Raw genomic sequence first — 12077 nt, forward strand, 5'->3', positions numbered from 1 at the left:
GAATGAATATGAGAAGTCAAATGAGTCCTGGAATGGGAACCACAGTAATTTACTTTCACCTAGCTCGTCCCTACCTGTTTTAATGCATTTGCAAAATACCTATATTCGCTATAAATGAGCACCTTATTTAAGTCTTGCATCTTACTTCAGACACAGATGCGTATGTTTGGTAAATAAATAATGTGTTATATGCCCAACTTGTTGTTTGTAGATTCTGGTCCTCTGCTGCATACTGTTGCTATTGCATACATTGCAAAGTCATGGAGTACCCTTATTTTAATGATACCATGGAGTGCGGTGAGTCAGTATTGCGACGGTGGGGGAGGAGGTGTCTATTTTTACCTTAAACCTAATTTCCAGATGGACCTAGCTTAAAGTGCGGTTAGGCTTGATTTTTAATTCTAAAAGTTAAGGCTGTGTTTAGGGCATCTTCTTCCATATGGGCCTAGAGTCACCCACAGCTGAAAATGGACATCCAGTTTTTGCAAATATGAAATGATTTTTGTTGCTGCCAGAGTTTCTGTTCCAAAAGCCTTCATTCTAATCTTCTATTTTCTTTTTCGAAGTAGATGGCTGTCCTTTTCAAGATCTTACCTACATGCGCATGTGCTGTGCTGCGAGGTGTATTGTTTATAATTCAGCAAGCTTACAACCCACACACAGCATATTTACTTATTTATTTATTTATAAAGTTTTATATAGCGCGGACTTGATCCCGAAGGATATCAGAGCGCTTTACAATTTGAGGGAAATGAAGGTAACAGATCAGCACATGAGATAAATAGGGAATATACATAGGCATTGTAGACCTTAGGGTGTTTACACCATCATTTGTTTTCGTTGGCACTCCTTTGCAGTATTTTGATGGATTAGCTCCCACTTACTTCTCTTGCTTTCTTTTTTTAACTCCTCTCCAGTGATGGACCAAGTACTTATGTTCTTCCTTGTCTTTGTAATTCTTCAATTCATTGTGACTGGCCTTCATATTTCATCAATGAATTTCCAGAAGAGCTCCTAGTGACCCGGGATGCCTTGGCAACATGATGTGATCTGAGCATCCGGAAGGACCCAGACGTTGGGTTATGAGGGAGAATTCCTGCATGGGTGCTATGGGGTGTACCTCAGCACTTTTGCCCATGGCTGCTTGGCCTATGCTGCCAGCACTGTAGGAATGACCCTAGGCTTGAAGTGTGACAGCGTGAAATTTACAAGCATGACACTGTACAGATTAATTGCGCAGCATAACCACATTTCAAACCATGAATAATAGTTTGGTTGCTACAGAAAAATAACATACCAGTGTCAACCAGATCCCTTGCTGTAAAACTATCTTCTAATATCTTTAAAAAAAAAAAAAAGTATTTTGACAAATGTTATACTGATGAAAAACAGTAGCTGGTAAGTTTGCCCAGCTCTGAAATGTGCTTAAATGTTGTTCAGACCCTGAGGTTTCTTGTTTCCCTCATTTTAAATGCTATGGTCTTGACCTGGGGGGTTTTGCACAAGTTGTAAAGAGGATGTTGTTTCTTTCTTGTTTCTAGGGGTAAGCGGAGGTTGTGGCCATGGCGCAGTGGAATCAGTTGCAACAGCTGGATACCCGCTACCTGGAGCAGCTCCACCAGCTGTACAGCGATAGCTTCCCAATGGAACTGCGCCAGTTCTTGGCACCATGGATCGAGAGTCAGGATTGGTAGGTTACTGCAGTAAAATTATTACAATACTGAATATTCTCACAAACAATTTTTTGGGTGTGATGTTCTCCAACTTTAAATTGTATGTCTATATAGTCAATTAAAATGGTAAACAAGTCCACAAAGCTAAATAGTCGCATATATAGGCTTCTAATGTGTAAACGGTCGTGACTTGTCCGATATTTGGGTGCACTAGCCAGGATGAAGCTGATGGTCTTTTACCAGATACCAGCATGTCACGTCATGTTATATAATACATAGTTATCTAGAGCCATTTGGCCATTAGCAGGTCTTTGCAGCACCAGTAAGGTCTGCCACTTTCTCACTGTGGTTTCGAAGATTCCATCACAGTTCGAAGTCTGCTCTGTTTAAGACTTGGGATTTGCAACGTATCGTTCGCAATGTGTGGCTTCGGTGTTAAAATAACATATCATTGTTCATGTATAGGCATCAATGTGGATGGAGGACTTGTTTGGACACTAATATGTAATCTGTGTTAGTTTGCCTTAAATGGAGATAGTGGGTAAACATCAGCCTGTCATTATTTCATTGTAATTATTGACAGGGGTTTAAAGAATGAAACCTATTCTTGGAAAACAGCATGTCTTTCCTTTTGAAAAAACACCTTTGGCAACAACCCTTTTCATTCACATTCTCTTCCTGGCTTACTTCTTGAACATTTATATGCAGATGAAACCAAACAACACGATTTGATGGCTATTCAGGTTATTTCACTTGGTCACTCTAGTTTTCCGTGGATCAAGCTTTTCCAGAAGTAGTATTCAATTTCCCTTTTCCTGTCGAACTGTACTCCTTAAATGTTTCAACAATGTGCTCCCATACCAGGGCCTATGCTGCTAGCAAGGAGTCCCACGCCACCTTGGTGTTTCATAACCTCCTGGGCGAGATTGACCAGCAGTACAGCCGCTTCTTACAGGAATCCAATGTCCTCTATCAGCATAATCTCAGGAAGATCAAGCAATTCTTGCAGGTAAGAAATCCCCCAGTTTGAAACTGATGAAGGTTGTATATTTAGGATTATACTGATTTCAAGATGCATATGTGAGATCAATACATCATTCTTGCTCACATACGTTAACTCGTCTATTTTAGCTGATGCAGTGACTAGAATTTTTGCAAATGTCAGTGTCTTATGTTCTCGAACTGTACAATGTTGTACAGTGTTCTGCTCCTGATCAGCATCATTTTCAATAATTATTCCTGTATCATGATTAGGTGAGTTGTATCTCGAGGGATACATATGTAACCTAGAAGAAATTGGCATTTATAGCAGGAAGATATTGGCAGCTCATTTCTGGGTGACATATTATAAATACTTTTTTAAATATGTAAACTGTTGCACAAGATTGATACTAGATCTGCGTGAGGTGAATATTTATACAGCTCCAGTGCATTAAACGAATGCCGCCACCACTCTTGAGTTGGTATGTTGGGGTGTCAGCAGTGTAAGACCTAAGGAAATCTGTATCCTATTTCATAGTCCATAACAATGTTACAGAAGAAGGGTTATATACACGTGTGCTATTTGTTATATAATACAGTCGATTATTGCCTATTAGTATTAATTGGCATCCCTGTGGAGTTTATAAGAGACTCCACTGGGTGGCAAATTACATGGTAGATTATTTCATCAGAGGTTATCACCATCTTGATAATGTTGAAAATGTTGTCTGCCATGATTATAACTACTTTGTATCTAGACTACTAAAGGAACATTACATCTTAATGAAGATTGTGTGTATGTACTATACAATATCTGTTTGTCGAATACGTGTGGCATGTCATAGCTTTTTTTGTCTGCCTGCTAGGAGTCGATAATTGTGAGGAGCATTTATTAATTTAGGAATTGGCATCTCTTTATTTGTCATCTGAATGGTTTAATATCATTGACGTCCTGGGTCAGAACAGAAGAACTTCAGTGCAAATCCTGGCATTGAATGTTCTGCTAATCCGTACATTGAATGTTCTGCCACAAACAAGGCTTTTGGGCCACTGGGACCTCGATGACCTCAGCTGGCCCAGATGGGTTCTTGCAGAGCTGAAACCACCCCAGTTACCTGTGGCACTCTCCATGCCTCCATACTTTTGCCAGTGATCCTCAGCCTATTTATGGAATCCCTTGGGACCCTACTCTCGGGAAATGCCATTTGTATTCACTAGTGGATGACATCCAGCTGTACCTCAAGGCCATCTCTGGATTTCATATTACCCTTCTGAAGGCCTGCCTCACCACCATTCATGCATGTATGTCCAAGGCTCACCTGAAGCTGAAGTCCACCAAAAAATAATCTGTTTTTAGTTTGAACCTAGGCAGCGCATGCGCAGTCTCTTCGAGGCATGCTGTCTTCACTCTGTGGGCTTATAGCCCACCAATTGCCTTTTTATTCGTCCCTTTGATGGACGTTCAAAAATGCTTGCTGGCTAGTGGTTAATCCTTCCTCTTTGTCTCTCCTTTTTGTGTTTGGTGTCCTCCCACAGAGCACCGCCCAATTACTGTTAACATTATTCTTCTGTGTTTGTGTTTCTTTGGGGGACTATTTTTTCTTTGATTCCTGCTTGTGTCACTATTTGCCCATCTCTGGTGGTTCAGCTTTGGCATCTGTCACTTAATCTCCCTGTCCCGTTCAAAAAGCGAGATGAAATGCCAAATGCTGTTTTCGAAATCCCCTCTTTAATTTTCTGACTTCAAAGTGCGAGAATTTCCCCCAGCCGCCTCCCGCTTCGCTGTTTGTTGCTGTAGCGAGACTCTGTCACTGGACCTTCAGCAGCCCTATCTTGCAGCACAGTTAAAAGAGCAAGGCTTGGCAACTTCCATTGCATTTTCTCTGACACTCGTAGGTGATGGAGTGTTTTACATCCGCACTAGTTCATTAACACAATCGCAGATTCATTTTTTAGTGCATTTTTATAGAGCGCAAACTCAACTGACCCAAAGGTATTAAAGCGCTTTACAAAAGCACTAGTTACATTACACAGAATCAGGTTAATGTTTTAGTGTTTAGGTGCGTTGTGCTTAAATGATGTCAACACTGCCCATTATTTCCCCTCTACCAAACTAATGGGAGCTGTATTCGTCGCTCCCACCTCTTCCAATGTCACTGCCTCTTCCTGTTGTCCTCCTCTAAGAGCTGTAATTTCAAAGCACATTCATGGCAGCTCCCCAGGGACTGTGAGGCATTTTTAAGTATATAATGTGAACTTGGGCGACCCGAAGGTGTTGGAGCGCTTCACTGAAAGCGCTAGTTATATTGCACAGATTCTTTTGGGGGGCACTTTTATAGAGCACGAATACGACTGACCCAAAGGAATTGAAGTACTTTACAAAAGCGCCAGTTACATTACACAAAGTCAGGTTAATTCTTTTTGTTTTTAGGTGCGTGGATATTAAATTATTCCGATGCCTTCCCTGTTTATTCATTATTTCCCCTCTACCTGACAAATGGGCGCAACATTCGTCCCTCCCACCTCCCTCCCACCTCCTCCCATGTCGCTGCATACCCAATGCCTCTTCCCGTCGTCCTCCTCCTCTCCGAGCTCTAATTTCAAAGCACATTCATGGAGCCTTCCATGGGACTGTGAAACATTTTTTCTTATACAATGTGAACGTTAGCTACCCGAAGGTGTTGGAGCACTCTACATAAGCGCTAGTTACATTTCACAAGGTCCGATAAATGTTTCGGGGCTTTTTGATAGAGTGCAAACTTGACTGGCCCAAAGGTATTTGAGCGTTTTACAAAAGTGGCAGTTACACTACACAAGGTCAGGTTAATATATATATTTTTGGGTGCGCAGAGATTCATTGATGCTGTCCCCGATTATTCATTATTTCCCCTCTACCTGACAAATGGGAGCATTTTGTTTTTGTTATGTCCAGTGCTCCTATAACCTGGGGGCTGGGACATAGAGCTGGGCCGGGTGCTTGCTGTTAAACACATGATGCGAACAGTGTTTTGAATGAAAAACTCTGGAGATAAGTGCATGGTGAATAGGGGCCTGGGAAGAGTTCGATGTGATGTCCCCGCCATTGGAAAATGCTACACTGCTTTTTAGGTCTCGGCTAGAGCGCGCAAATTGTGTTCTCGCCAGAGAACTATAGTCGTCGGTTTCGTCGGCTCAGCAGAACAACGAGTGGAGACAAGAGCTGGCCGTGCGCACCATGCGCAGCATGGAGACAGCATCGCAGAGTCGGATTAAGACGCGCGCTTTGGGATTTGGTTGCGCGCGTGAGCTTCTAGAGTAGACGGCTTACGCGCGCCTTGTAAGTTTCAATTTCGTTTTTACTTACTCGTGCGTGTACGGTGAGGCGCCCCCGGGGGATGAGGAGGCCGGTGGAGAGGAGGAAGGAGCGGCGGAGATCCCCTCCTCGGAGACCCGGTGTGAAAAGGAGCGCTAGGCTTCGGAGGGCAGGCAGCCAGAGCCGGGATGTGAGCCACCCCCAGCGGCCCAGAGAGAGAGGCAGATGCGGCGGAGACCAGCCGAAGTAAGGCGCGGGCAGGATCCGGTGTCCCGGGGAGGAGGCCGGTCCCAGGGGGTCTCAATTGAATTGGGTGGCTTCTTCGCAGATGTTTTTGTGACATAAAGAGAATCACCTCCGTAGTGGAGGAGTTAAGATGCAACGAAAAAGCCCAGGTTTTACCATCAGTACTAAAAAGCAGAACAGAAGTTCCAGGCATTATTCCCGGTGACGGCCCACTTCAATACAGAGTTTGAGTGGGGTGTGCTAAAGACAGGCATATCCACCCCAGACAGTAGATTATCAGCAGCAGGATAAAGATAAACAGCAAGAGAGTGGGCACCCGCAGTAAGATATATTAATAATAAGGGTAAACAGTGGACAGACACTCCGGCAGTCAATGGGTGAAATCAGTGGAAAATATGCACTCATGCCAGATACTTTATGCAACATTTACGTAGCCCTTGTATAAACAGAGGATCACTTCTCTTCACATCAATACCTTGTGGCCGAAACATACACGTACATCTGAAGCGCACTGAATGTACACCTTTTTATGACGTATATATCCGTAAGTACTGTCAAAACGGCATTCAAGAGATTAAGGACCGAGCTTCCTCTTGAAAGTAAAACCGAAACCACATCTAGGCTGGAAAGAATAGCCCTCAATTCCCTGATCATCCCCAGACATCCTTCCAATCAGCGCAAGAGAACATACAATACCATAATATCAAAAGCATGATATCCTGAAACCAGGAGGTACTCGAGAGCTCGCTATGATTGGCTTACAGAAGCAGTTCTGTCCAACTTCGCATCAATTTTAAAAGCTATACTTACACATTTTATGAGCCCTCCACTTCACTCTTACACTTCTTTATGCTATGAAAAGGAAACATGGGAGTAAAATATACAAAACAGGTTGACCTCTGCATCTGGGGTATGCCCTGAGAGCTTTCTCGAAACTCTGCATTCGGCACATGTTTACATAGACTACAGGATGCGGGTGTCTGAACTTGCACTTCTTCAGGCAGCGAGTGGGTCACCTTGAATCCAGAGTTCTAATATTAGTAGAGTCGAATCCCAACGAAACATGCAAGTAAATGTAACGTAACATATACAGACTCAGCCAGGAATGTAGCAGAATATTTCTGTCTGCAAGTCTGCAGAGTTTTGGTGGTCCCCAATCGAGTTCGACTGTGTCATGGCAGCACTGCATGTCCAACTAGTAGCAGATGATGTGGCTTGTGACCACCATTGGCCATGGGGTGGTACCTCCTTATTCACTAACACAGAAAATGTGCCTAGTGGGAAAAGAAAGTATTGGTGTGGAGTAGTAAAAAAAATAAAAATAAGGAAATGCTCATCTTTTTTGCCTACCTTCCCATCTTTTGAATTATAATCGTTCATAGTTTGCTGTTTTCATGTTCATTGTAATTAGAAAAAAATAAAGATTACCACATCACTCAGGGACACCACCACATTACTCGGGGACACCACCACATCACTCGGGGACACCACCACATCACTCGGGGACACCACCACATCACTCTGTTACACCACCACATCACTCTGTTACACCACCACATCACTCTGGTACACCACCACATCACTCTGTTACACCACCACATCACTCTGGTACACCACCACATCACTCTGGTACACCACCACATCACTCGGGGACACCACCACATCACTCGGGGGCACCACCACATCACTGAGGGACACCACCACATCACTCAGGGGCACCACTCCAGGGCACCACCACATCACTCGAGGACACCACCACATCACTCGGGGACACCACCACATCACTCGGGGACACCACCACTCATCACTCGGGGACACCACCACTCATCACTCGGGGACACCACCACTCATTACTCGGGGACACCACCACTCATCACTCGTGGACACCACCACTCATCACTCGTGGACACCACCACTCATCACTCGGGGACACCACCACATCACTCAGGGGCACCACCACATCACTCAGGGGCACCACCACATCACTCTGGGACACCACCACATCACTCGGGGACACCTCCACTTCACTCGGAGGCACCACCACATCACTCGGGGGCACCACCACATCACTTGGGGACACCACCACATCACTTGTGGACACCACCACATCACTCAGGGCCACCACCACATCACTCAGGGGCACCACTCGGGGGCACCACCACATCACTCGGGGACACTACCACATTACTCGTGGACACCACCACATCACTCGGAGACACCACCACATCACTCGGGGACACCACCACATCACTCGGGGACACCACCACATCACTCGGGGACACCACCACATCACTTGGGGACACCACCACATCACTTGGGGACACCACCACATCACTCAGGGCCACCACCACATCACTCAGGGGCACCACCACATCACCCAGGGACACCACCACATCACTCAGGGGCACCACCACATCGCTCAGGTACACCACCACCTCACTCGGGGACACCACCGCATCACTCGGGGACACCACCGCATCACTCGGGGACACCACCGCATCACTAGGGGGACACCACCGCATCACTAGGGGACACCACCGCATTACTCGGGGACACCACCGCATTACTCGGGGACACCACCATATCACTCTGGGACACCTCCACATCACTCTGGGACACCTCCACATCACTCTGGGACACCTCCACATCACTCTGGGACACCTCCACATCACTCTAGGACACCACCACATCACTCGGGGACACCACCACATCACTCGGGGACACCACCACATCACTCGGGGACACCACCACATCACTCTGGGACACCACCACATCACTCTAGGACACCACGAATAAAACAATTACAGTTAATTGCGTTTGTGCCTGGGTGTTAATGGATTTTATTGTCTATGACCTGGCAGCCCCATTCCTAGAAGGAGATGGTGAATGGTCTTTTCTTTTTGCACGTTATTTATGGTCTGGTGGACGTCGTATAGGTATGCTTTTTTTAAATTTATTTATTAGTTTTCACTTTTATATGGCGCAATCTTTACCCGCAGGTATCAGAGTGCTTTAAATCAGCATGCTTATAACAAGCAAGACTAGCACTCTATATGACTGCCAACGTTGCTTAACATTAGCAACAGCTAACCATTCACAAACTATGTTTATATACCAATTGCAAATTAAAGAAAAAAAATTAATGCAAAGCATTGTCATTTACAATGCCAGTAACTCAAACTTTAATGCTGCAAGACCTATTGCATTGCAAATGCTTGTTTTCATAGGCTCTGCAATACTCTAGTGATGCTGTCGCACACAAAATGTTATAGTGCTGTTGACTTGCAATGAGGCACTTATCTTTTTGTCTGTGAGTTAAAAAACCTTGGAATGTGTCCATAAATGTTTCCCCAGGCAAGCATGTATTCCTGAATCAGATTGTATAATCCAGTGTGTACAGCTCTTCTATCCCTCGTGGCACTGCACCTAGGATAATGTGGTGCATGGCGAAACACTTATAAGGCCCCAAAGGCAAGACCTATTGGTTTTGACAGTGATTGTTAGTACCAATATCTTCCAACCACTCTTTCAAGAATGATTTTCATAGTCCAGTTCCTTGGATTTCAACATACAACAGAGGCACAAAACTGTGCTTCAAAGTCCCACATCGCATTCAAAATAAATCCATCCTAGCGCCAACTGACTCTGTTCTGTAGATTTAAGTCTTTTGCACCGAATTCGAATTTAATCTTAGCCATGCTGGTGTGTTATTGTCATCTTTGGCTTATTTGAGGACGCCCCTACCTTATAATGTAGTCCACCTCTGGCATGATGCTGGTCTGAAGGTCATTTAAAAAAACATTTAAAGCATCCTCTGTTTGATGATGGCCATTAGTGACATTATGCTGTTCATTCTGGGCACAGCGGTGTTCTTGGCACAATGAGTGGCTGTTAGTGTCCTATTTTGGGCATCCTAGACATTATGGCGTCCACTTCTTCAAATGTTTTGGGCACCATTGTGGTCGCCTGGGCCATCTCTGGTATGTAATGGTAAATCCTAGGCTTGAGAGGCAGAGTCTGTTTGAGGCAGTTGTTCATACAAGTACTTGAAAATGAAAAGCTGAATGAAAACTTGCATTGCAAGGCAAAATAGTGTTTATTTGTTTCAGAAAATATCAAGCTTCTGTTTGGATGATTTGGGGGGTATTTACCCGATTTTAAAAGTTTGCATTTGACAGCAAAATGTGTTTGTTCTCCAAAACGGATAAGCAGATGTTCTGGGACAAAATTAATCGAATGTCTAAAATACATTTAAAGCTGATAACCGAATGCTAAGTTGTGCTGAGTTACAGAGACTTGCTGGTTATCTTATGTATTCTGTGCAAGAAAGCGTTTGCTGGCATAGTTGTTATTTAATTTCTCATTTGAAGGCATTCCATGTTTATAAAATCTTTTATGCTATTGCTATCAGTAACCTGCCTTGTTTCTATGTGTAGTTGTTATTATTATTATTATTCATGCATGTGTTGATCACTTGTCTAATGTTGCTTAATGTGCTATTTTTTAGTTGTTAACAAAGATTTTAACTCATCAAAAGTAGCTCTCTTTATTGAAAAGGGTGGACACCCTATCTATTGCCTGCTGTACTGTGTAATAAAGTGCTACCAAAACATATTAATCCTTTTAATAGAAACCTAGGAAACATTTCACCTGGGGGAAGATAGCTTCTACAACCCTCTTAAGAAATCGCGATCTTGTCATTTTTAAAACAGCTCCTTTGGTGAGCGGTTCCCAAGGTACTCTTTAAACCCGAACTCCAAAACCGACGCCAAAACCTACCAGTAACTGAGTGTAATCTTTTTGGTTCAGTCTAGGAGTAGATGGGTGTCTGCTTTCATTCTTTTTTTGTTTCTTGCATGTTACAGTGACCATGAGATTGCCTTTCTGTTTAGTGTTCATAAATATTCGTGAAGATCCCTTAATGGAGAAGAAACAGTTAAATGTAATCCTAGCTCCCCTTCATAAGAAATTTCACTGAATTCATGAATAATTTATCCCCTAAGAGAGGGCTCGAGACCTTAGTGTGGTTGACAGTGCTGAACAGGTTCCAGATATATAATGCACTTACCATACAGTATAACATCTAACACAAACTTGAAAATGACTTGGAAATTGACTTTGAAAGCTGTGGTGTGACCTGCTGAAAGAAATGTCATCGAGATGGTTTCGATGTTGACTTCAGAAAGGGATGTAAGCAGTCAAATAGATCTCGCAGGAGTGGTCTATGAGGTGATGATGCTAATCCCTGATGGCCGCCTGTTTCTTTAGTCTAGAGATGTAGTCAAAGGCAGAAGAAATGAATGAAGGGTGAGTGAAGGTTTACAGGCTCTCTGGCGTTTCTTGCACAGAAAGATAGCATATATATTCTCATTGTCATCTTGACTGTAGTGACCTTAAATGTATTTGGAGAGGGCAACAGGGTTGAATATGTTTTCAGTGGCATGTGAATCTGGAGGGAACTGCTTATTACCCAGTCCACTCCATGGAAATGATGTGACCACTCAGTAAATTTTGGCGAAAGTTGAAAATGAGATCCATAGGGATGACCAGTTTTCTTTTGGTAGCATGGAAAGATGGTTACGCTGCACTACTAGTTGTTGATCAATTGCTGAGAGCTTCAAGATCTTTAGCTGCACTGGCTATACATCAATAAGGGAACGTTAGTATACATAGAGGATTGACAGAATTTGCAAAAAGTGATTCACAGACAGTAGTTTGTTCATGGGGGAGATTCCGGCTGTTAGTATAGCTTTTAAAGACTCCTTGCCCTAAAGCCGGGCTCGACTAAGTCTGGATGACTGTGGTTAAGACCAAAATGTCCAGGTGATCGTTGCTTAATGCATCAATTATCAGCCTCTCTATTTAATACACAGCCTTGCTTTAAG

At 43.7% G+C, this 12077-nt stretch overlaps 1 protein-coding gene across 3 annotated transcripts in view; it reads left to right on the plus strand.

The window, feature by feature from the left end:
* The window catches only part of STAT3 (signal transducer and activator of transcription 3), a 397539-nt gene that overhangs the window by 142608 nt on the left and 242854 nt on the right, over window positions 1-12077 (plus strand). For all 3 annotated transcript variants that reach the window (XM_078645389.1, XM_078645391.1, XM_078645390.1), the window contains exons 2-3: window positions 1542-1690; window positions 2538-2682. In XM_078645389.1, coding sequence (XP_078501515.1) covers window positions 1563-1690; window positions 2538-2682 — 273 coding nt within the window. In that variant the 5' untranslated portion in view covers window positions 1542-1562. The remainder of the gene's footprint in view (window positions 1-1541; window positions 1691-2537; window positions 2683-12077) is intronic.

Source organism: Lissotriton helveticus, chromosome 5_1 (genome assembly GCF_964261635.1).
Source record: "Lissotriton helveticus chromosome 5_1, aLisHel1.1, whole genome shotgun sequence".
Classification (NCBI taxonomy): domain Eukaryota; kingdom Metazoa; phylum Chordata; class Amphibia; order Caudata; family Salamandridae; genus Lissotriton; species Lissotriton helveticus.